At 39.2% G+C, this 26,595-nt stretch overlaps 2 protein-coding genes across 2 annotated transcripts; both read right to left on the reverse strand.

Moving 5' to 3' along the window:
- Positions 1–251: 251 nt before the first annotated feature.
- On the reverse strand, positions 252–3,299 carry NIP7;1 (NOD26-like intrinsic protein 7;1). The gene is made up of 5 exons (XM_010257906.3): positions 3,120–3,299; positions 2,805–3,029; positions 1,796–1,990; positions 684–745; positions 252–477 (listed from the first exon to the last, which is right to left on the reverse strand). The coding sequence occupies exons 1-5, from the start codon at positions 3,297–3,299 to the stop codon at positions 264–266; spliced, it is 876 nt and encodes a 291-aa protein (XP_010256208.1). The 3' UTR covers positions 252–263.
- Positions 3,300–6,806: 3,507 nt separating this feature from the next.
- On the reverse strand, positions 6,807–8,421 carry LOC104596439 (putative aspartic proteinase GIP2). The gene has a single exon (XM_010257598.3). The coding sequence runs from the start codon at positions 8,360–8,362 to the stop codon at positions 7,058–7,060; it is 1,305 nt and encodes a 434-aa protein (XP_010255900.1). The 5' UTR covers positions 8,363–8,421; the 3' UTR covers positions 6,807–7,057.
- Between the last annotated feature and the right edge of the window lie 18,174 nt (positions 8,422–26,595).

Genomic DNA, 26,595 nt, shown 5'->3' on the forward strand with positions numbered 1-26,595 from the left:
CCTAGTCTCGTAGACTTGTAGAGAAGATCTTTCAAATCCTCTTTTACTACTCGTTTCCACTTCCACATTTATCCAAACATTACCTTATCAGAAAATAAATGGAGACCTGGGCTGACAAACCTGCTCACCAACTAAAAGTTCTCATGCGCTTTTCATTCAAAAAAACCATTAATTTCATTTCAGGAATCATGTCTAAGCTGTGAGATACTGAAATTTTGTATTCCTGACTTCCTGTATACAAGTCTGTCAATTTATATCATGGGCTATATGTTTGTATGTTTGGCAGGTGGAGTGGCATTGGAGGAAGAAGGGGATGAGGAAGGTGGATGCTGAAGACGTAATACTTTAAAAAGGAGGGCCCCTGCTACAGCTCCAACAGTTGGAGCAAAAAGATAGAGCCATAAGTCATTAAACCTCCATGAAACAACCGCAGGCCCAAACGATCTGGCTGGATTCAGCGATCCTCCTGAAACAGGCCTATACATTGAAATAGCACATCATCAAAATTCAAAAACAAATGTTTGTATCACCGGGCCATAATATGCCATAGTTAACATTATATTGATGCTGGTACTGGTTTCAGTCTTGTTACTGTTGAAGCTCTTCACCCCATTATCATTCCTTTATTCTTTTTTCTAATTTCTGTACACAAACAAATATACATCAATCTCCACTCGACCTACCCTGTAATCAAAACAGCCAGTGCAATTGCTATCCCAACTACAAAACCAGAGGCCTGGGCTACCTGCAAAAGTTGCAAAACCAAATTCTAGATTCAATTGTTAAAATCCTTAAAAGAGGTACCACATGGACTTTCGGCCTTCCAGATGCACAATTTGCACTCTTTTTTTTCTCATTTACACCTATGGAGTGTAAATTTTGCATCCCAAAAGCTTGTCCAAAATTTTCACTGCCTTTCTCCTACGTTCTCTCGCTCATGAAAGGTGGGGAGCACATTATTAATTTTCCTATACTCTTACTAAAAACACCCTTCCAACACGTTCCAATATCCAATTTAGTATTACTGATTTTCTTCAAGTTACCCCTGTTTGAGTAAATAATGAGTTCACATTGGCACCCCACAGGGCGTGCCCCATAGCACCCCTCAGCACATCCAACATCTCCCAATGACAAGTATACGAGATGTTTACAATGCATGCTGAGATGTGCATGTGGGACGCTGATATGATCTCGTAAATAATACATTGGTTGGAAATCCTATCCTTTTGCTTCACCATCTACAATGGATAACTAATGACTTATGGGAGTGTTCTGAATGTTTTTGTTTTCATTTATTTCTGAAATTGTCACAAGGCAAGTTGATTTTGTTTCAAGAAACAATACATGTTTTTGAAATCATCGAAATAATGGTTTTTAAAACAAAAATAAATTTTGTAATATTTATGGAATATGTTATTAAATAACCAGATGAAAACACATTCTTTACCCATAAATTCAAAAACGCCTTTTTTGAAACAAAAACACACACACACGAACAAATAACATGTTTTATGTGTTTTTTTTTTTTCAAGAATCAATTTGTTTTCAAACCATTTGGTTTTGTTTTGCTTTTGGAACTCACGACACTAGAAACAATTCACAATATTACTCCCCCTTCTGTATAAGAAAAAGGAAGAAAAAAAAAAGGTTATGAGGCCCTCTACTTGGAAGGGTTCAACTAGTTGCGCTTTATCAAGTGGAGGCAATCTTTTTCTAAGGCAATATTAATATTAGCAATGGTAGAGAAATGCATCAGCAGTTCAGCACCAAACAAGATGGTCATGTATTATCTTACAGCATGAGCTTGGTGACAAAGTGATGATGCTAGAAACAGGGTAATGGAGGTGGCCATGAGCTCCGCCCAGAAGGCTGTAGCACGGCTTTGAAGTGGTCTCGTGGTTAGTATATCTGCCTTGATGCCATACACAGACTCTCCCACATATGTTGCAAACACAGATCCCACCATTTGTGCTGATATGTAGAGGGGAACCTACATTATCATGGTGAAAACATTGTTATTTGGCTCAACTAAAGAGGAATGCATGTAATTGTAGGCTCAGTTTGAAAGGAGCACAGATACATATATATGTACAGTGCAAATACATACAAAATACCAAACCGAGCATTGGGGTTAATTAAGGGTCCATTTGGTCTGTAGTTGAATCGGAATTAAGGTTCCGTTTGGTTCGTGGGAATAGGGGTTTGGAATCGGAATTGGAATGGACTATTCTGATTTCAACTGTTTGGTTGGGCGGAATTGAAATTCCATTCCCATTCCTGCTGGAATGGCATTCCCCCATTTGAGGGAATGGCCATTCCTTGCCCTTCCCTTAAGAATGAAACCCCATTCCTGCTGATTAATTTTCATTCTCATTCTTATTCCTGTCTGAACCAAATAGTTTATGGGAATGGACCATTCCGATTCTGATTCCGGCTGAACCAAACTGACCCTAAAATCCTTTAGAATTTGAACAAAATGGTCTATTCCCATAGTCTGTTTGGTTCAGGCAGGAATGAGAATGAAAATTGTAATCAGTAGGAATTAATTGGATTTGATTCCCAAGAGAGGGGCAGAGAATGGCCATTCTCTCAAATGGAGGAATGTCATTTCAGCAGGAATGGGAATGGGATTCTGATTCCATCCAACCAAACAGTTTAAATTGGAATAGCCCATTCCAATTCCGATTCCAGACCCCTATTCCTGCAAACCAAACGGGCCTAAGAGTTTCTCTCAACTAAGCTCTGACTTGGTTAAATTAATGGTTTGGCTCAATAGAAATAAACAGGACGAGTGTGTTCACTACCTTGGACCATGGAAAATGACCTACTGTTGCAAAAGCAATTGTAACAGAGGGGTTAAGGTGGCCCCCCGAGATGGGTCCAACACAGAACATCAAAATAGTAACTGATAAACCACCTGTGGCTGCGTATTCCAATAGACCCATATCACCTTTCGTCAACTCTCTGCCTGCTATGATCCCACAGACGCAGAACATCAAAATGAAAGTCCCTATCATCTCTGCTAAAACCTATGAACCCAAATGCATCCATTTAACACAGATAAACAAGTGAGATGGGAACAAAAAATAATGGTCTCTCCAGGTCTAATCTAGTCTTACCATGCGAATGGAATTTAGATTTGTCCTCCACCATGGAAAGCAGTGATCACTTGTACGTGCATCTCCACTACTACTTGTGATTGTATGGGCTCCACTCTCAGGGTCACCTTGGGATTGTTTGGTTGGATGTGCCTCATTTGAGTAGACAGAGGGAGATGGTTCCTTCACTAAGGGCTTCATAATTGAACTTCTCTTACACAGAATCTAACTTGGACAACTGGTTGAAAGCTGCTTCGAACTGAAAGTTATGCCTTAAGGATCCTTCCAATAAGAAAGTTCCAAGAATAAGCATAATATTAAAAAGAAAAAACCTTCAACCCTCAGAAACGTCATGGGAGATTTGTTTGTATTAAACACAGTTTCGTTTGTTGAGGCAAAGAAGTGTGAATGGTTATTACCTGCTGCCACACGATCCTCGTGTTGCTCCAACCTAGAAATTAGCCTTTCATGCTTCTCTGGTGCTTTATCTCAAGATTAACCATTTTCTATCAATAAAGTCTTTAAATCCCAAGTTCGGTTAAACCAGATGCTAGCTACTAGTACACAAGCCCAATTCAATTCAGTGCTTCATGGCACCATCGATCCGATGAAACCAGGTCCACTCCTAAGATCTTGTTCAATTTTGAATGTCAATGACAAATTTGGGTCTACCTAGCTATCATCCATTTGCAGCACTATTATTCTTCATGTTTCCATTAATACCCCATCAAATTAAATTGCCCCGATGTGGTGTGCCCAAATTATTTTTGTGTCAAAAGTCAAATCATTTTTAATGGAGACATAGCATCATATTCGGAAGTAAAATCAATGGATAAAATAAAAATAAAAAATTATAAATTCTAATAATTATTATCATAATTAATATCGCTATAAACATTCAAAAGGTTAAAAACCCACTCTATGCACCTATATCCACCTATAAATTGGCATCAATTACGAGCTGCCACCTATTCCAAATGTATTTTGAGCCTACAAATTCTGACCCTGGGCTGAATCATCATTCTCCCTAATTAATAATTGATATAAGAAAAAATATTATACCATCATGTATACTATATTGTAAATTAATCATTTAGTCTATGTTGGACCATTTGTTCTATCCTATTAAACTTTTAAAGCCTTTTTTTCTGGAATTTATGCCTAGAGAGTATATTAGAGTGAGGAGTAGGTTTATAAGTATTTTTCTTATTATGATCATTATGCAAGATTGTCTGTGCTCTCTAACTCCAATGTTAGAACTTAGAAGACTGTTTTTCATTTCAATCTCAACCAACCTTAACCTCTCACAGTTTCTTACTTAATCCATACTTGTTAGTACTATTATTATAATATTTTCTATGAGAAGACTTGGATAAAAAACTGCCAATAAAGTTATAACTTAGGTAAAAATATGCAAGACAACCTTGTTTTAATATATAGATATAGATTGAGATTTAATGGGATGAGGAAAAAACTAGTGGGGTGGAGGGTGGGGGGGGAGAATGATCTTATTGGAGAGAGTAATAATAGTTTTTATTAAAAACATTTTAGACTATTTTTATTTTGACTTCTTATATTTTTATGATTTAATTTAAAAATAACTAACTACATATATGAGAAATAAGAGGAGGAGGTCTGTGTGTGCTTTATAGTGAAAGGACCCCTCATCTCCCGTCTTTTCTCTTTGTAATATGGATATAAATAGGGGGTATCATCTGCGTTTTCACTTGTGCAAAGTAGTTGCTGGTGTGTTTGGATTGGGGGAGTAGAATTGGATTTGAAATCCATTCTTAGTTCGGTGCAAATGCAATGACTAATTCACACATCATTTTTAATTCCACTAAATTGTGCCAAAAGATGCACCCAATGATGAAGTTTAGAGATTTATGCAATTGATACTTCTCCACCCAAATTTACCCTTATTCAAGCACACCAAGATGGGGGCAGAACTCCAAATTAAAAAGCTTTAACTTCAAAGAAAATGAACCTCTGTATCAATGTTTTCAACTTGCCATTGACCTGGTTGGTCAAATTGTCGCCTGATTAGGATTTTGGGTCCAATTTAGTAAAGACCCGTCAAACGGTCAAAAATCGTTGATTTGGTCAAGAATCATTTGACCTGATCGGTTCAACCGTTGACCCATTCGACCCAATGACCAGATCGTGGATTGCACACACACACACATACATACGATGATGTGGCACAGTCTGAACTGTTCGACTCGGCTGGTCAAACTGGTGACCCGTGATCTGGAGACAAAAACAGTTTGACTTCTGGATCGGTTTTTCAAACACTGCTTTGTATGGTACTAGTCAAATAGCCATATGTGATATATGCATTGCACTTGCTATGAATGTTGACAGGCAAATGGGCTACACAACAGGTCTCCTCTACAACAAGCAGGCTGGATATACAAAACTGATATGGTAAATGGAGATAGAGAAAGAAAGATAGAAAGGCAGATAGGCAAAGATGCAAGTGAATAAATGGGTTCCTCCCTTACAAGCCCATCAAAGATTATTTCATAAATGGGCCCCCCTTCTACATGAGCTTATTGAGTTTCCTAAAATGTGGAGTTTTTTATTTCTCTCTCTCTCAAAAATAAGTGGAGTGATCTTCTAAAATATTGGTGAGGTTATTCATCATTATGTAATACCATTACCATTCTTACTGGGACTGAAAACTTGATAACTGTTGAGAGAGAAGATGAAAGCGGAATGTTGAAAAGATTTTAAAGATTAAAATGTAGATCTAATTGGGGGCGTTTTAGAACGAGAATTGTTTTTCTGGTTGCCGGTTCTAAAACTAAATTAAAACAATGTGATTTGAAAATAGATTGTTTCTTAAAATAAAACATAAGAAATATGTTCTTGGTTGTTTATGTGTTTTTTGTTTTCAAAACTGAAACAAAAAACATATTTTTGGATCTGGTTTCAAAAACATGTTTTTATTTGATCATTCAACATCATGTTCCATAAAACATATAATTTTTATACCACAAAATTTGTTTTGGTTTTAAAAACATGTATTGTTTTTTGAAACGAAATCAATTTGTTTTTCCATTTAAAAATGAAAACAGAGTTCAAAAAAATGTTTTTTTTGCTGATTTGTCAATTCCAAAAAAAATAAAAACATTGATGTTGTAGAAGGCCCCTTAATTACTGAATAATGAATTACCTTCTAAATACACGTTTTCCATTAGTTGATCAACTTGCTCCAATCATCTAAACTATTGTTAATTTGTTATTGTTGCTTTTTATTTGCCACTCTTTCCTCTTACTCTATAGGCTTCATTTCATGGTTTTCAAAATCAGACTGCATCGGACGGTCGGACCGGAAAAACTGGGAATCAGTCAGCTGACTGGTTTCATTTTTCTCTAAAATCGGGATATTTCAAAAAACCATTGATTTTGATCAATAAATCGCTGACCCAAGCAATTAACTATTCGAATCGTTCAAACAATTTTGACCGATTTTTATTTTTTTTAATTTTTTGTCAAAACGGGCTGACCGTTCGACCTGATAACCTGACCCTGACCGATTCGGTCTCCGGGTCGGTTTTAAAAGCCATGCTTCATTTAGCCGAATCTTCGCATATCTTGAAGAGATAGAGATGTATGCAGTCCAGTGACTGTGACTCAGCGAGGGAGACAACATACATCTTTTTTTTTTAATAGAGAGAGAAAGCGTATGTCAAACCAGTAACAAGAGAAAACCAGGCTGTCATTGATTTATATTAATTAGCCTTATTAAATTACAAGATTAAAAGTATTCATTTTATAACAAGGAAAACTTGAAATGAGGGCCAGGACTCAGGAGGCCCACCTCATGCCAAACGATCACCTAAGGCATTTATTCATAAGAAACCATAACACATTATATCACATACCGATTACTGACAAGAGACACCCCACTAGGCACTAGATCCAGAAATAATAAAAATATTGAACAACTCCTCCTACGCATTGGATGTGAAGTTGAAGTTGGAGCATGTGGTCTGCCTGAAGAGCAGCGAAGAGCTAAATCCCAGCCTCGACGTAGCCAGATCGAACTGAAGAAGGTTGTCTTCCAGCTGATGCCCACCTATCACGATTGAGGTCCTTGGGTTCGACCCACCATTCACGATCCCCAAACACAAGACATCGTTACTGACCTGCACCATCGAATTGGCCCCGAAGATCCTCCAGAATGTGCTCTGGTTCTGCAGCACCAGATCGATTGTTGGCACGGCCGGCCCCACTCTTGTGCTTGAGATGTTCTTTGAGCTAAAGCACACCCCAAATGGTGCAACCGCTGCCACCCTGGTGATGCCCATGGAAGAGGCCTCCTGTATGAAAGCCTCGGTGACGGCTTTGTAAATCGAGCTCTCCATCACCGTGTAGGGGTTCACGGTGCTGATTTTTGTCCCGCCCACGCCACTGTTGTCGATGGACAGCAAGGTCGAGTTCAAGGATACAGCTTTCTCGTTGATCTTGATAGATTTCACGCCAATAAAGTACTCGGTCGAGGCCTCGCCTTGGGAGAAAGCAGATGCTGTACTAACAGGGTTGAGGATGAGCGGGGTGTAGATGAGCGAGCTTGAGATGTCGATGTTAGGCAGCATGACATAGGGGCCACCACCAAAGAATATGACACCTTTGGATGTCGTGGACGACGTCAAACAGATGGCGAACTTCCTGTGGAAGCTAAACGCTGCAGCAAACTGGGAGGGCAATGCAATTCGTGTCCGACCCAGTCCGGCCATTCCGACGACGCCGCTAGCAAGGCCCTCTAAGAGGAAGGTAGGCGCACATGTGAAGAGGAAGCGCGGGACAGTCACCACCCGGCCGGGGTTTTTCCCGTCGGTGGACTGGATGGAGACAACATCTTGGGTTAGCTCTCCACTGGTGGCAGTGTTAGTCACTGTGTTGTCGGGCAATAAACCACATGTGTTGTTGTTGCAACCAGGCCTAGGAGCAGAGTTGCAATCCCCACAAGAAGTGGACTTGGCGAGCGAGCACTGGGCGGAGCCACAACGGGCAGGGAGGTAGGAAGAAGAGACGTAACCTTGGTCGCAATCAACCCATAGGAACTGGCCTCCAACATCAACAACAAGATTTATGGCAACAAGTGGTGTCCTCTGATTGAGTTGGGTGAGGTATTGGAGAGTGGAAGCATCTTTGGTGACCGGAAGAACAAGGGCTTTCGGACGGAAGGATTGTTGGGCTTGGGAGACGGAGACGAGGAAGAGAAGAAGAGAAGAGAGTATGAGGGAGGACGCCATGGGAAGTGATGTGGGTAGGTTAGAGATGGTGATGGAGGTGAGAACTACTGAGAAAGCAGTGGAAGGCCACCCCTCCTTTTATAGTTTCTCGGAGCCGCCTGCGCCAGGTCAGCCAATCCAGAGAGCTAAAGCTGGAGGCCTCAAAAATTGACCTTGACCTGAATCTGAGAACGCCATCTTGATCTTGTTGTTTTAAAATTTCGTGTATTTCCATTCATAATTTAATATGTGACAAGTGTCCATAGACTTTGGTTTTGGTAGAATATATCCTGAGTGATAGAACAACAGAGCGCTCTATATGTGTAGAGAAAAACAGAGAACCATCTCGAGAGGGAGGAGACGTGCGTGTTAGCGTGTAGGCATCAAGAATCAAAACCAAAAGTATAATAGTATATTACGCCCGTTCCCGTTCCCGGTCCTTTTCTATTCTTTTCCCTTTTGCCAAATATAAAAGTTTATGAATAAATAACGTGTTTAGCTTAAAACATGCATATAGTAATTAGTTTTGTTTTTAAATAAATAAACTTTTGTTAAAGTTACGAGTGTGTGTAAGCCATCCAATTCCAAACCCAAACCCAAACCGTGTGGAGCACCACTCTTATCCATAAAAAAGGATAACATTCAAATATTCAATGTATTGCAGTCAATAGCGCGTATATAGAATTAGAACAAAAGTTAAGGAGGGGTTCCTGCGCCGCCTGTATGGGTAGTTTTATTGAATGAATATATTATAACAAGGGTTGTGAAATTCCAAACCACCATCTTCTAACGAAAACACTTTGTTTGTTTGGTGTAAAGTCCTAGGGTATGCATTAGTTAGAGAGGTAGAGTTATTAACAAGTCATTCGGGACAGGGTGAATCAATGCCAAACTAATTTTTAATTAATTGGTCTATAAAATGGATCAGCATAATAAGGTCTGACCTAATTAGACCCCAATATACTTAACAAATATATATTTTATGGGGTTCTATTAATTATATTATAGTATTAGAGAATTAACTTATAACCAATCAGCCTATATCATAAAAGTACCAATCAATTAAGCCATATTTATCTAAATTCACAGGATGGAAATTGGAGGGGTTGATTGATTAAAGCTCTTCGGGTATTAGCATAAATTTTCCTTTCTTCATGATAATAAATGCCTTGCAACTTCATTTTTTTATAATACAACCTCATAAATGATTTATAAAATAAAATAAATGTTTTTAACTACAAAATTTATCCTTTTAGATATATAATTTTAGGTAGTATACAATTGATTCAAGTCTTAATTGATCCGGAACAACAACAACTGGTCCTAACGCAATTATTAATCAGAACATTATTATAGAATTGGGAAATATTGCCGATGTGCAACTACATGCATGCATGCCAGCGCCCTCAGTGAACTTATATGATTTTTTGCTTTCAACAGATTCCTTCTTCTCTACTTAAAATTGAGTCCGGATCTGCTGTGCACAACTCCCTACAACCGCATATCAGGAATACGTCTCTTATGATCCGGAAATATCTCCGTAGTACTGATGTACGACTGTGATGTGCCAATTCAACTCACTTAATTAGCCCAAAATCACTGGATTACTAAAAGACAGACATTCAGCCGAATCATCATCTGTTATCAAACGTCCATTGTGAAGTGTGAACGGGACAGGACTAACTTCATCAACTTCCATTCCAAGGTTGAAGGGGACTTGATCACGACGCTAATCCAAATAGTGGGCACGTAGGTGCTGCGTCAATGATTATGGCTTAATAATTAATCCAAACAGTGGGCACGTACGTCCTATGTTTGTTTCTTTACTTTTCAAGTTTCAATTTTCCACGTAGCGAATATTAGAAAATGGTTGAGTCAAGAATCAAGATTTAGAGTTCAGACCACCAACATAACGATTCATAACCACAATTTTTAGCGTAAACATATCTGATTAACACTAACGGATTTGGATAAGGTACTTACGCAGAAAAATAGCTGAACGAAAAAAGGATGGGACATGAAATATAATTAATTTGCGGATAAAAGCAGTCAAGCCTTTCTGCTCATTTTCGTTTTCATAGGGCTGCAAATAAGTCGACCAAATCCGATTCGAATCCGATACCGATACCGATCCGTTAAAAACGGATATCTCTTTTGATGCTACTAAATCGGATTGGATAAGAAAAGTCGATCCATTAATTATGAAATAGATTATATTATATAATATAATATAAATATAATTCTAATCCAATCGAATTGAAATCAGATATCTGATAATGTATTCAAATTATGACCTTGAAAATCCGATGAATCCTTATCCGATTTGGATTGGATATAATTTAATATTTGGATTTGAGCCTATTTTTGTTGAAAAAATGAAGCAAAATTTAATTTTGGTAAGTTCAGAAAATTACGTAAATTTATATTTTCAAAATTAGCTTTTAGATAAGAAGTAAAAAAATTATATTTCCTAAAAATAATTTTCAGAAAATGCCATTGATTAATTTTCAAAAATTCATATTCAGATTTTAATTGAATAATTATTTTCCAGTAATTGTTTCAATAATAATGTTTCAGTAAATGATACTTTTTTTTATATTTTCAGTAAAATGATTGAATAATAAAGTTTTCATCAATTATTTCTCTTTAATTTAATAAAAATTACGAAAGTGTTAAATAATTGGTTTATATATATATATATATATATATATATATATTTACTGTAAATTGGCAACTAATTATTTGGGTGGGCAGCCTGTTTTTCAATAAAATCAATAATTAATTGGAAACTAATTATTTTCCATTAATTATTGAATTTTTTCAGTGAGTATCAGCAATTATTAATTACAGAAAAAATCAATAATTACTGTAGATTTATTGAAAACAACTATTTTTATTAATGACAATTATTTCCGAAAAATAAATTTCAGTAATCATCATTAATTCCATTTCCTACAGTAGTTATGATAATTCATTTTACCGAAACTAATTTTTAGAAAACTAATTTTAGATAGTTCTTCTAACCAAAATTATAATATAATTAATTGTCAGTAATTAGTTTTTGTAATTTAATTTCAGGAAATTTCAGGAAATTAATTATTTACTCATAAATGTGTAATTAATCTGGGTCGGGTTTTTGATATGAAATTGCTTTATAATTTATCACAAATAGTGGAAAATTTTATTGTTTATTAATATAACAATATTAGATTCAAATATCACCGGTTAGTAATTGTAATTTTTAAGCCTTCCCTGTACTTTGTCCTTTGAAAAAAACCCTAACAACTTTCAAATAATAAAATCAATCAACTTTTTGATTTTCCAGTGCATCACAAGGGGCTCCATTAGTAATGGTTATATTTGACTAAGATCTGTATTTTTAAATGAAAACTTAATAATTAAAGGTTGAACATTTGGCTCTCTAAAATTTAAATATTGGAATAATTTGGTAATATATAATATATATTGGTAATTTTGGGATTTGGACTTGCCCAATTTTAAAGAATGTGAGGACAGAAAATCAAATGTTATCTAGGTGTCTCCGTCTTTTACGCTAAGTTTGGGATTATTCTACACGTCGACTCAGATCCTAACCTGTTTTACATTCTAGCCGGAAGCCTGGCACTAGTGGAAACGTGGCTTTTGATGATTCTGCCATAAAATAAGGGGATATTTTAAAGGGAGAATGACCAATCAGCTCAGATCAGAATTTTATAGCCCCAAAATAAAAATTCACGAGAGAATGATTAATCATCTCGTATCAGAATTTTATAGCCCCAAAGTACGGGGGGGGCTGGAATCCGCATTTTAAAATTATAGTTTTGGAATTTGATAAATTTTTTAAACCACCCTTATTGTTTAGCTAATTGACTAAGTGTATTTTTCCTGTTTGAAAATTCGCTAACACTACTACCCTTACTATTTTTGACTGAAAAAGACTATTTTACCCTCTTATTCAGATCTCTCCATCTTCCTCTTAATCTCTTTGCCAGAACTGCGGTAACTGTAGGTGATCCTGAAAACCTCTAGCAAATTACTGACGGCTCCTCAGAGCACAAGCATTCCCTGATGGAGATTGGAAAAACCTTGGTGACTAACGAGTATCTATCCTACGTCGTGTATGTTTTGCAGCACGAGGCGGTGGAATAGTGAACCGGTGTCCTCATACCATGGAAACAAGCCAGAGATGAACGAACTAATGCAGAAGGCCATATCAGCATTCTCTCACTTTGTTTCACTTCCTCTATTTAAGACACCGCCGCTGCAAGCCTCTATTTTAGACACCGCCGTTGCGAGTGGTACTTCTCTCTCCTGCCACCTCTCTTTCCCTCTCGTCTCCCTATCTTTCACTCTTTCTTCCCGCTCTTTCTCTCTCTCCTCTCTCTCCCCCTCTTTCACTTCCTTGTTTCACCATCGTTGCTGCAACTACTCTCTCGCCACCTCTCACCTCCTTATCTCTCATTCTCTCTCTCTTCTCGCTATTTCTTTCTCTTTCTCTCTCCCCTCTTCACTTCCTTTGTTTCACCGGATTTGGTATTCTCTCACCACATCTCGTCTCCCTATCTCTCATTCTCTCTCTTCTCGCTATTTCTCTCTCCTTCTATCTTTTTCTCTCCCCTCCTCTTTCATTATCTCTGTTCCACCATCGTCGCTGCAACTTTCAACGGTGTATTTGATTCGGGTTGTAATGTTGGTGGGAGTTTCAGATAACTGTTGCAGCTTTCAGGTTTTGTTTAAATAATTGGTTGGATTTATTGGCGAAAAATTCCTAGAGTTTGATCACAGGTGTGGGTTAAGGGTTATTTTGTCATTTTAAAATCATGTCTTTTATCAGGGCATGAATAAAACATGCCAATAAGTATATAATTTACAAAACCTTGCATAATCTAAATTAATACAAACGCAACATATAATTAATTAATCATATCAAATTTTCAAATACAAACATGCATGATGTATTTATTACACATGTAATACAACATGGCTTGCATAATATAAATTAATATGATTAACTTATTTAAATTTTTTACTAAATGAAATGTATGGCCCAAATTAACACATTGGTGTGATTAACCTGAAAATTAAAAAATAAATAAAATTGAAATAATAAAATAAACATTCAATCATTCATTACCTAAACAAATTCATAAAAACCATTCATTTCATATTTACCTACTGTTATAGTCCAAAATCAAACAACAATAAAAGGATATAAAGGAGTTGGGAATATTTCCTGTCCACACAAACTCTGTCCATGTTTATTGCAGTCACACATGGAGAACATCTCATCCTCTGCATAGTATTATGCAGGGGGAGATGTTCCCAATTCACGGGGGATAGTGTGTTGTGGGTAGACATGGACAGAATTCTCGTGGACAAGAAATCTGAACTCTGACTAAACAAGTCGAACCACTTCCAAAGTCACCTGCAAGAGATAGAGCGGGCAGGAGATCCGAACTCTGATTAGGCAAGCCGAACCACTTCCAAAGTCACCTGCAAGAGGCAAGAGACAGATGGTTTCAATCAAGGTGTGTCCTTAGACGAGAACTCTCTAATACTTAAGTCAATGAGTGAGCAAGGGATTGTCGGACGAATCAAGGAAATTGATCGACGAGGAGATTAAAACCTCGAACTTCTTTTGATGTTGGGATACGACCCAAATTGGATGGACTTAAACTCTTGTTATTCTCTTCAATTAAAGTTAGCTTTTGCCTAAAAAAAGAAGTGTTGGAATGGTAAGAAAGAAGAAAGTTAAGTTAAGAATAGATTAAACATTATAATTAAAAAGAGGACCAGAGGGATGTGATTTCCTCTTCCTCTCATGCAAGGCCCACCTTGGAGCATAGAATTGTTGCTTTGAAATTTGAATTGATCACATGGGCTGTCCCAAAAATGTCAACAGTGATGCGGATTAAAAGGGAATAATTCCTAAAAGAAAGTGCTTTATTCTAATAAATGTAATTATAAATTATGGACATAAAGCACGTTTTGGATAAATATTTGATCGGAAATAGAAAGTTTTGATCGGAAAGTTTTCAAGAATTTTTTGTAAAATCTCTTTTTCCCTTATTTTTTATCAAACCAAATAAAGCCTAAAAGAGAGCCCAACCCAAATCTCGTACAAGCAAAAACCATACAAATACCATAACAACATGAAATCTATTCACACCACACATTAGAAATATTCCCTTATAAATTTAATATTTAAGCATGAAAGATATTCTTGATGTACGAATAGATTCGATGGTCTCAAAGTGTTCGCATAGTTTCTACTTCTAAACATCGATCCCAGAGAAAGCATGCTAGTTTTATTGGGTGATGAAGGTTAGCAAAATTAAATTAAAGATTTAAGAAGGGTATAGAAGTGACAAATTAAACCTAATAATTAATTAAGTTCATTGTGTTTTGCTTTGAAAGCATGGCAAAAGCTGTTAGCTAGAATGCACGCAACTCGGAGCAGTTTTCAAACACCGAATAACAAGAAAAAAACCCGCATTACAACCACACCCATAAACACACCATGGGAGCTTTCTGATAACCATCTTTTATCTTACGTATGATATTAATTAATACAAGGGGTTTTTATAATTGAGTCCACCCCAACGGTGGAGTTAAGATTTATAGGGGTGGATTCAATTCTAAGAGTAGATTGAATTATGGTTTTTAAAACTGGATCAGACCAGATGGATAGATCGGAAAAATTGGGAGCTGGTTAGGTGACCGGTTTCGGTTTTTCCTAAAACTGGAATTTCTTCAAAAATCGTTGATTTTGGTCAGTAAATCGCTGATCCGGGTGGTTAATTGTTTGAATAGTTCAAATGGTTTTGACTATTTTTTATTTTTTTATTATTTTTTGTTTTTTTTTTGTCAGAACAGGTCGACCGTTCGGTTCAAATGGTCAGACCATTCGACCCGGGAATCGGACCCCTGATCGGTTCAGTCTCCGGGTTGATTTTGAAAACCATGGACTAAATTCACGGGCAGGATGCGATTTATAGGGGAGGGCTATTAGTAGAGTAGGAAGGGGCTGTAATTCAGATTTCTGAGGTGGATTGTAGTCCACTTATCCCTTAATACAAATAGTCTACTTAAACTCTTTGTCTACTCAAACAGTCAAACTAATGGGAGGGATCATTCAACTCTTGTGTGTGTAATCAATATAAGATATGAGGCATGTTGGGAAATGGGGTCACTGAAACTTGGAGGAGAAGCTTTGAGGCGCGTCTGAAGACACTATCTTTAGAACGTTATTTGCCCCCATAATGTTTCACAGAATTTGCTATTGGGTTACAGGCAAATTCGTTCCCAAGATACAATAGAGCCTTGGGCGAGAATCTGCAACCAACAAAGTTGAAGAGTCTCCAAAGAAACCTTTTGTGAGACTGTAGCAAACCGGATTGAGAGAGAGAGAGAGAGAGAAAGTGATTTTCGAAAATGTTGTGTGTGAAATGCCTGATTCATACTTCTTAAATAGTTTATGAAGAGTTATGAAGAAAAGGAAGGTGCTGGTTCAAAGAAAGACACCTTGAACAATCACAATTTCAAACATTGTGACTGTTTAAAAGGTAGTTAACAGTTAATGACTGTTAACTTTGAATTGTGCCTCTTGATTACACCCGATCCAATCGTGGCCGTTTATCACATCAACGGTCAGCATCGCACCAAGTGCGAGCAAAGTGCGCCTCATTGCGCCGCATGCGCACACGCGCGTGTTGCGCAGTTGCAAGCCTCCATTCTCTACTATTTCTAAGGAGTGTAAATCAGCTCCTATTAAAAACTCAAAACAAAACTTGTAATTTTCCAATGTGGAACAAGTTTAAAATTGGTTTTAGTAAGAGAAATGTTGTTTTCTAAAACAAGTGTACAGGTGTAATTTCTGATGTAATTGACCAATCAAACCCATTGAATTTAATTTCTAATGAGATTAAAAATTCACGGAACGATCGAACCGTTCGACCCGATAACCAGGCCCCTAACCGGTTTAATCTCGAAGTCGGTTTTTAAAACCATGGACTAAATTCATGAGCAGGATGTGATTTATAAGAAGGGCTATAAGTAGAGTAGGAAGCGGCTGTAACTCAGATTTCTAAGGTGGATTACAGTCCACTTATCCCTTAATACAAATAGTCACTTAAACTCTCTGTCTACTCAAATAGTCAAACTAATGGAAGGGATCATTCAACTCTTGTGTGTAGTCAATATAAGATATGAGGCATACAAGAGTTGAAGAGTTTCTTTACCATAAATGAATTCCTGCCATCCCCTTACTGTATATCAAGATGAACTTGGAGCAAGTCTAAGTAGACGGAAGAATTCCAAGTTGGAGAAAAGATCACTCATAAAAGTTAGTCTTTGGCGGTTAAAAATTCAAATGAAATTTACATACAATGGATGACACAAGGAACCCATAAAACAAAAAATGTTTTGATACTGAATTATCTACTCCTTATGTGGAAGACTTACTCTCTACAAGTAATATTTGCAATAGAGGCTAACTGAGTTTGTGGTAACAATTTTGTGAGGTGTCAACTGGGCACAAACTGATGAGGGTGGATTTGGCCCTCCAATGACATTGTGACACATGACATCTCAGAATAGTTAGATGATACATAGACACCACCTAAGTGATGATTTGGAGTCCTAGATCGCGACTCGTCTTTACCCCAACCTGGCGACCTGTCTTTTACCCTGACCTGGCGACCTGCCTTTATGCCGACCTAGCGACCTCGACCACAACTCAGGTCGGCTAGAAGCACCTCGTCCAGGGCCGACCTGCAGCACCTCGTCACTGGCCGAGGTGACCTCGACGCAAGGAGCGACCTCCCTCGAAGGCGTGTCGGCCTGACTGAGGTCCAGGTGGCGACCTGCGAGACGTGCTCGTCGACAAATTCGGCATGCATATCCCGACACTCCCACGATTCTTGGAAGTTGGCCCACATACCGAACGTTCCAGAGGATGGTCAACGTGCATGGCAGTTGCCTCTAAGGATCTCGGACTGGTTAGGCACGACCTCCTGGAAATCTCGGATGTGGTGCATGAAGCCCACACTAAACAATGCCTATATAAAGGCACCAACCGCAATGACATAAGAGGTATGCGCGTGATTTTTCTACTCTCTAGCTCTCTAGCTCTCAAAGCTTTCAGCTCGCACCACAATACACACTAACTTAAGCATCGGAACGACCTCGCCGGGTTAGCCACCCCGGGTTCTCTGATTCACTGTCTTGTAGATCCACCTAGTTCGCTGCTCGATTGGAAGCCAAATCATCCTCTAGTAGGGAGTAGTCAGATCGCGCTACATCAATTGGCGCCGTCTGTGGGAAATGCTACAAGAAGCTAAGTTCTCACCTTCTAAAAGGCTAAGTCCTCTTCTTCTAGAAAGCTAAGATCTCACCTTTTAGAAACTAAAGTTCTCACTTTCTAATTTCCATTTTTATGAACTCAAAGGCACCTTTGAGTAGCATCAACACCCAGAACGAATACCGATTACTGGGGGGCAAAAACATCTATGATGAACCTGAAGAAATCCCCTGTGACAATTAGACATGGTCAAGCTGAACTCAGCATCCCTAGTGCCCCAAATAAATACCCCACTATTGCATGTGAACACCCCTCTCCCTGTGATAGAGCCATCAGCAGTTCTCGTCGGGATCGAAGCGCAACAGTTCCATGAGATGAAGCATGAATTTCCAGATGTTAGAATGGGAGCAGCTCGACGTATTCATGTCGATGCAGAATAAGTAGCAGTAGAATGACCTTAACAACTAGCAGTCTGGCGACAGGCACCTCAGAGTAAGGATGTCCTCGTAGGTTGAGCCAATCATGGTTCCCGTAGAAAGTTGATAGCCAACAGATTAAGTAGCTCTGCCGACTTTATTTCAGCTCGGATAAGCCTCATCAGTCTTCTTTGTGAGGTATCCTCTACAAGATGAGCTCTTCGTGGCTTCTGCGGGAGTTGGCGGCCAACAGACTGCATGGACGCCCTTGCAGGTCGAGCCTCCCAAGGCTCCCGTGCGAGCTGGTTTCCTAAAGTCAGTAGTGCTCCCCCCATAGGTCAAGCTCCTAGTGGCTTCTTGTAGGAGTGGGTGACCGGCATCACTAACGAGGCTGATGCAGTGCAGCCGTGGCCCTAAACTGTCGACTCACACCGACAACAACATTATGCCCTCGCAAGGGGAGCAGAACATGTACGATGTGGTCTCGCAAGCACTCATCCAAGAAGATAATCCCATGGGATGACGTAGAAGCAACCATATCAGAAGTTACTACAGAATGACCATCCGCTTAGGCGGAAAGGTCAGGTCACATGTCGGCTAATCAAGGATAAGGAGAGTGGACCGTGAGTCGCTCTCAGAGCCTAAGGGCTAAGGTGCCGAGCTGATGAAAGACATCGGCACCACATGAGACCCAGTAGCCTCTTCGGCATGGGCAAAATCAAGGATAAGGAGAGTGGACCGCAAGTCACTCCCAAAGCCTAAGGACTAAGGTGCAAAGCTGATAAAAGACCTCGACACCACATATGACTCAGTCGCCTCTTTTGCATGGGCGAAATAAAAAGCAATTCGCATTCAACACGAGAAAGAAAACAAAGGAAAGACTACTTCGCTCTCAGCACCATGATGGATGCAAACTTGGCCGATTTCTTCACAATCGACCTCCACCTTGGTTGTAGGCTCCGCATCGAACTCATTGGATAGAACCAGCTCAAAGGACGCTGCGTCGAAGTCTACCTAGGTGGAGTGACCTGATAAAGCAGTCACACAGAACTCCCTCTAGAGGACGACATGATGAGCTTCACTCTTGAGGTACTTAGCCGGATTGCAGAACCTCTTGATGGTCACATCCCTAATAAGGTAGATGTCCTCGGGGTACTTGCTCCATCTCTCCTTGAGCAGATGAATTCGCTCTCATGCCCTGAAAATAAAGATGGAAAGGTCCTACATAAGGCTGCAAACACTTGGACTCTTCCGACTTAAGAAGCAAATTGGATCGACGCTTACGAGCTTATCGAATTAGTCATTCCAGGCCAAAAGGAGTGATCTACTCCCTTCGCCGAGTTACTTTCAGCTCGGGAGTGGGGGGCAATTGATGAGGGCGGATTTGGCCCTCCAATGACATTGTGACACATGACATCTCAAAACAACTAGATGACACCTGGACACCACCTAAGTGATGATTTGGAGTCCTAGATCGCGGCTCGTCTTTACCCTGATTTGGCGACCTATCTTTACCCCGACCTTGCAACCTGCCTCTAGCGCCGACTTGGCGACCTGCCCTAGCACCGGCCTGGCTACCTGCCCCTGGTGCCGACCTGGCGACCTGCCCTTGTTGCCGACCTGGCAACTTGCCTCCACCGCCGACTTGGTGACCTGCCTTTAGTGTCGACTTGGCGAGCTATGAGACGTGGTCGCCATCGATTTCTACATGCATCCCATCACTCCCGGATCTCTCAGAAGTAAGCTCTCACACCGAATGTTTTGGGAGAAACCGAGTAAGGCGCAAAGATTGGCCTATGTGCACGACTACCTTCGAGGACTTCAGAGCAGTTAGGCACGTCCTCCTGGAGATCCCGGACGTGTTGCGTGATGTTCACGCCAAACAATGCCTATATAAAGGCCTTACCTCCAACTCCAGGGGGGATGCACAATTTAGTTCTCGCAGCTCTCCAGCTCTCTCACATTTGGCTATGTTAAAATCTCTGATTCGCTAACTTAAGTCAAATCACTTGGAGAGAATTCCAAAAGAATTCCAAGTTGGAGAAGAGATCACTCATAAAAATTAGTCTTTAGCGGTTAAAAATTCAAATGAAATTAGATACAATGACACTAGGAACCCATAAAACAAAAAAAATGTTTTGATGATACTGAATTATCTACTCCTTATGTGGAAAACTCACTCTCTACAAGTAATATTTGCAACAAAGGCTAACTGAGTTTGTGGTAGCAATTTCCCTTTGTTTTCTTGTTAGAAATTGTAATATCTTATCCTAAAACGAATTTATATGCCCTTTTTACTGTTAGTAGATTCACATTATTTACAAAGAAAAAATGGAAAGCATAATGATAAAAAAAAAAAAAAAATTGGATGAGAAGAAAAGAGATGAAAGACTGAATCAAATAAAACCTTAAGATATGTGCCTTATCACTATTTGACATATATCTAAAATCTAACCAAAACTAAAGGGCTTTTACAAAACCTAAAAGAAAAAAGAAGCACTAAACCAAAGGACAAATGATCCTTAATAATGGAGACAAATTCACACAGTAGAACCTGATCTATTCAAGAGAAATAGAGAATAATTACCAATCATGATCGCCACCAGATATATCCCAATTTACACTTGGATCTTAAAACCGGACATAAGTAAACTTACTAAAATACTACAATAGTAAATTCCAACTTGGGGATGGAAGGGGAACCACCGAAGAAACTAAAACCCTACTTGACATAGGAATAAAGTTTATGCAGATGAGGCTATGGTAGAATTTTTACGGAAAAAAATGATCGAAAAGAATGATGATGAAATTGAAAGCCTACTTAAAAATGCAGGTCTTCAAGATGAAGTTCTTATTGTCAACGCTGGTTCTAAAGCCAAAATTGTTCAAGTATGGTTATCCAATTTTGTGAGGATGGCAGAACCTACAATGAAGAAGAAAGAGAGAATAATTCAAATCCTTTATTTTCTGTTTCCTTCCTTCTTTTTTTGGCGGTGGTGGGGTGGAGTCATGGAGGGTTGGGATAACTGTCTGGTTCTTGATATATATTAATTTCCTGTTCTATTTCTAGAAGGTCCATGTGTTGCCTTCGACCTACTTTGGAACCATTCAAAAGCAAACAAAAAAAATAAATAAATAAGAAGAAGCTAGGTTGCAAATAGAAGAAGCTTCTAGCTGACTTCATGCCATTAAACGTCAATTGCAGAAGGGTTTTTCACTGGTTACCGCTAGGGCTCGGAAGAAAGGAAGGGGTTCCTTTGAGAGAGAGATTATCCTTTGTTACACGAGATATTAGTCAGACTGGGAGAGAGATTTGACCGGCCCTGCCTGTGACTATCAAACTAGGAGAGAGTCTCTGACAGACTCTCTCCTTTGCGAGAACTCTCTCCTTTGTGAGAGAGATTATCCTCTGTTACATGCGAGGTTAGTTAGACTGGAAGAGAGATTCGGCCATTTGGATCCGTTGGAACACAGGGAACTAAACCAAACTAAGCCAGGTGTACACGTGTCGAGCACAGGGTCCTCAAAATGGTACACGTGTCGAGCACAGGGTCCTCAAAATGGTACATGTGTTGAGAATTTAGAGGGTCATCGTACACCCCCCAAATGCTTTAAGTATATAAGTAGATGAGAATAGTCTATTCTATATTCTATTTAGTTCATATAAGAATTGAAATTAGCTAAAATTAGACTTCGTTCCAAAGAGAGGGAGAGGGAATGACCATTCCCTATGAGGAATGGGAATAAGATTCCAATTCTGATCAACCAAATTATTGGAATCTAAATGGTCTATTCCCAATTCTAATATTTCTGATGAGGGCAGATTTGGCACTCTAGTGACAGTGCACCATATGGCGATCCCGGAATCATCGCGTGACACCCTAGTACCACGTAGGTGATGACTTGCCTTAGCCAAAATGATGGAAACCCAAGTTCCAACCTACTGGAGACCCAGTTGGCGACCTACCTCCACCGATATGGCGACCTACCTCTCGTAGCTCTCTAGCTCTCTCACTTTTAGCTCTCTCTAAAAAATCTCCAATTCGCTGACTTAATCATCAGAGTGCCCACCCTCGGTAAAGCAACCCGAGCACTCTAATAATGTCTCTTTGCAGGTCATCCCAACGAACTAGCCAGCTCAATGTCTAATTCATCTTTAACAAGGAATTATCCAGCTCGGCATCTGAATTACCTTCCAACAGGGAGTTGCCAAATTGCACATCATCAATTTCCATACCTCTATTCCCATGAACCAAATGAGCCCTTAAATTTCTTTTGTATCATTTCAAAGTAGGTTGTAGGTATTTTATGAGACAGGGGTCTAGAAAACAAACTTACTACTTAAATAGTTGGTCATGAACCTAACCTTTTAACCGATTGAATTATTTGGTAAAGCACTAGCTACTCTATGCGCTAATACTTGTGTTGTATTCAAAATTCAAACCAAAGAGGAAAGAAAATGTTGAAGAATGAATGAAAGCGACCACATCTCCCAAGTATCTGATTGAATCTTAAGCTTTTTATTTATAACAACATGAAAACCATGGCTTTATCATCCACCATTGATGGTAGCATTTTCCTCCGACAAAAAAAAGTAGGGAGAATGACTATTCAACACACCCTAAGAATTCTTAGCCTCACCGTATAATTGGGGTAGGTGCCAACTCAGAATTGATGTCAATGGTGGGTATTGGTGTTTTAAGGTAGGAATATTTGTCATTTTGAATTGTGAAGGGTTGTAGTGGAATTCAGAATTCTGCAGCCTAACACGCTTTGGTCAATCCCCAGCTAAACACCTCGGCTAAACAATCAATGTCCAGCTATCCCCAACCGTCTACGACACGTGTATTGTAATATCTAATATGCATCATATTGGCATGAGCTCAAAATCAAAAGGACAACAACTATAAAAATGGTACCATGCACACATAAATTCCAACAAAACCAATATCACGCATCTGGTTCTAATTCCCCTCTCTCTCTATGTGTGTTTTCCTTTCTTCAATGGTTGATTCTCTCTGGTTGCTTGTTTTCACTATCGCTTTTATCCTTGTTGTTTGCAACTCAGAAGCAAACAAGTCTTCCCAACCACACACACTCATCCTTCCCATCACCAAAGATGCCTGCACCCGCCAGTACCTAACCCACATTCGCCAAAGGACTCCACTTGTGGTTGTGAAGCTTGACCTCCACCTCAGTGGCAAGTTCCTTTTGGTGGAATGTGATTCCCGTTACAACTCATCCTCCTACCGCGTAGCCTCTTGTGACTCAGATCAATGCAAAGTAGTTGGGAGATGGGTAAGCGAGTGTGGGGATTGCTACTCATCGCCTAGGCCAAGTTGCAACAACAACACTTGTATTGTCATACCAGATAGCCCTATCATTCTCTTGGCCACAATCGAAGAACTCACCCAAGATGTGATCAAGCTCCGATCCACAGCTAGGTCAAAAACTGGACCTATTATTCGCATCCCTGATTTCCTTTTCTCATGTTAGCCCAAGTTTCTCTTGAGATGCCTGGCTACATGTGTTAAGGGAATGGCAAGACTTGGATTGGGATGCCGTCTCTACTTGCAACGGCCTTGAGCTTTGATCGAAAATTTGCCATGTGTTTGTCATCATTAACGAGATCTCTTGGTGTGATATTCTTTGGCAATGGTCCCTATGTCTAGCGTCCTAATGTTGATGCCTCCAAGTCACTCATCCACACCCCGCTCACCATCAACGCTATAAGCACAACAACCGCTTATGCACCGCGTGAGCATTCAGTTGAGTACTTCATTGGCATGAAGTTGATTAAAATCAACAGAATGCTCATCTCGTTCAACTCAACCTTGCTATTAATTAACAAAAAAGGCATAGGCAGAACAAAGATCAACATAGTTGTGCCCTATACTACTCTAGAGACCTCCATCTACAATGCTCTAACCAATGCTTTCATAAAAGCGGGTGGCCTCTATGGGATTCACTAAAGTGGCATCTATATCTCCTTTTAGGGCATGCTTTAGCTCAAGGAACATTAGTCGTACTCGAGTTGGTCCGACTATCCCAAATATCGATTTGGTGTTGCAAACATCGGTCGTGTACTGGAGAATTTTTGGAGCCAACTCGAAGGTGCGGGTGAATGTTGATGTATTGTGTTTGGGATTCTTAAATGGAGGTTCGAGTCCCACAACTGGTGCAATACGAAGATAAACCACATTGAGAAAAGCTTCAAAGAAAAGAGAAGAAATTGAATTATCAGGAAGAAGAATTCTTCACTGAATAATTAAGAGAAAATTTAATATCAAAAAATTGTCTTATCCTTCCCCTAGCTACTCTTCATATAGGTTTATACCCTTATGGCTCCTACAAAAAACTTTCCTAATCTATGAAAGCACTCCATAATAGAATCTAACTAAAACTCTTCAAAAAGAAAGTCCTAATTGAACAAAAATTTAGAAATCATCATCTAATACTAACTTTGTAATTTTGAACTAGAATAGAAGTCCTACGCTAACACTAATTTGGTAATTTCGAACTAAAATAGAAATTTCACGTAGGCATTAACTTGATAAATTCGAACTAGAATAGAAGTTTTGCGTTGGTGCTAACTTGGTAACTTTGAACCAAGATAGAAGGTCCATTCTAGTGCTCACTTGGTAATTGATTACTCGGTGGATTAGTAACGTCATCAAAGTTTCTTATGTGTCTTGAAGTGGTCCCAACTTGCATAGAACTTATTGACCTTCTCCTTTACTACATCATCCTCCCCGGGTTCGAGAGAATTTGTCATTGAATTCAAATCATCATCCGACGGATCGCCAACATATGGTATCGAGTAGCTTTAGTCTGTAAGCATTCTCACTTATGACTTCAATTATCTCGCATGGTTCAACCTTCCTTGGTGCCAACTTTCCACATTTCCCAACTAATAGGTGGTCCTCTATTAAAATGGCCCAAACATAGTCTCCCACATCAAATACTACTTTCCTCCTTTTTCCATTAACATGTTGTTTGTACTTAGCGTTGGCTACCTCCAGATTGTTGTTGACTTCTTCCTAGAGGTTCTTAAGCTTTTGTACCATATTATCAGTCTTGTCATGAATTTGGTCTGGCCAAGTACTAGTAGCAAGATCAAGGACGCTACGAGGATTGGCCCCATATACTACCTCAAATGGGTTGTATTCGGTATTCCTGTTTCTAGACCTATTAAAGGCAAACTCAGGTTGTGCTAATAAGATATCCCATTGTCGTTCATGGCTAGCTCCAAGGGTTCTCAAAAGATTCCCCAAACTCCTATTGACTACTTCTGTTTGGTCATCTGTTTGAGGATGATATGAACTACTGAATTGTAATGAGGTACGCATTAGCCTCCAAAGACTACTCTAATAGTGTGATATGAACTTGGAGTCTCTATATGAAGTAATCGAAGATGTTAAGCCAAGGAGTTTGACAATCTCCTTGAGGAATAAATCAGCAATAAGTGAAGCATCCATTGTCTTCCTACATGCAATGAAGTGAGCCATTTTTGAAAAACAGTCTACAACCACCACTGTAGAATCGACCTATCGTTGGGTACGTTGCAACCCAAGAACGAAATCCATAGTTATATCTACCCAAGGTCCTTTAGGAACTAAGAGGGGTATGAATAATCCAGCATTGGTTACCATTCCCTTAGAAATTTGGCATATGTAACAATGCTCCACAAAACTTGTTTTGTCTCGCCCAAAATGTCCTTTATTGTGAAGCTCTTTGATAATTTTCAGCTGCCATGAGCAATTAGGTATACATAGGCGGGTCCCCTTGAATATGAAGCCATCATATACCACAAAGTTTGTCCTACTACCTGCTTGCACACCCTCCATGATACCAGCAAAATGAAGGCCAGTGAAAAATAATTCATAGAAAGTATCAAACCCCGGTACCTATGCTCAAAATGTGGATAACATGGCTCTCATTCGGCTGAGTGCATCCGTAACTTGATTGTGCACACCCAAGTTATGTTTCGTAAAAACGAATATTCTTGGAGGTATGTTGCTCATTTAGCATGCCTTGCATTCAACTTATGTTGGCCCCCAATAGGCTTAAGTGCCTTATTATCTGAATATAAGATGAACTATTTGTAGATGATATAATGTTGCCAACACCGGAGTGCTTGCACCACTGCATAGAATTCCATATCATAAGTTGAATATAAGATGAACTATTTGTAGATGATATAATGTTGCCAACACCGGAGTGCTTGCACCACTGCATAGAATTCCATATCATAAGTTGAGTAGTTAAGGCGTGATTCATTCAATTTCTCACTATAGTAGGTTATGGGCTGGCCACCTTGGTTGAGAACAACACCGATTCCAACCTTAGAGGCATCACAATCAACCTTAAAGGGTTGCTCGAAGTTGGGAAGGGCTAGTATGGGTGTAGTTGTCAATCGTGCCTTAATCTCAATGAAGGCCCTTTCTGCTTCAGTAGTGAACACAAAATTAGTATTGACCTTGATACAATCTGTATATGGTGCCACTATAGTGTTGAAGTTGCTAATGAATTTCTAG

The sequence above is a fragment of the Nelumbo nucifera genome, chromosome 1, assembly GCF_055504915.1.
Source record: "Nelumbo nucifera cultivar China Antique chromosome 1, China Antique-T2T, whole genome shotgun sequence".
In the NCBI taxonomy this organism is placed as follows: domain Eukaryota; kingdom Viridiplantae; phylum Streptophyta; class Magnoliopsida; order Proteales; family Nelumbonaceae; genus Nelumbo; species Nelumbo nucifera.

Coding starts and splice junctions, on each gene's coding strand:
- LOC104596439 (XM_010257598.3), bottom strand. CDS start 8,362: ATGGCGTCCTCCCTCATACTCTCTTCTCTTCTTCTCTTCCTCGTCTCC.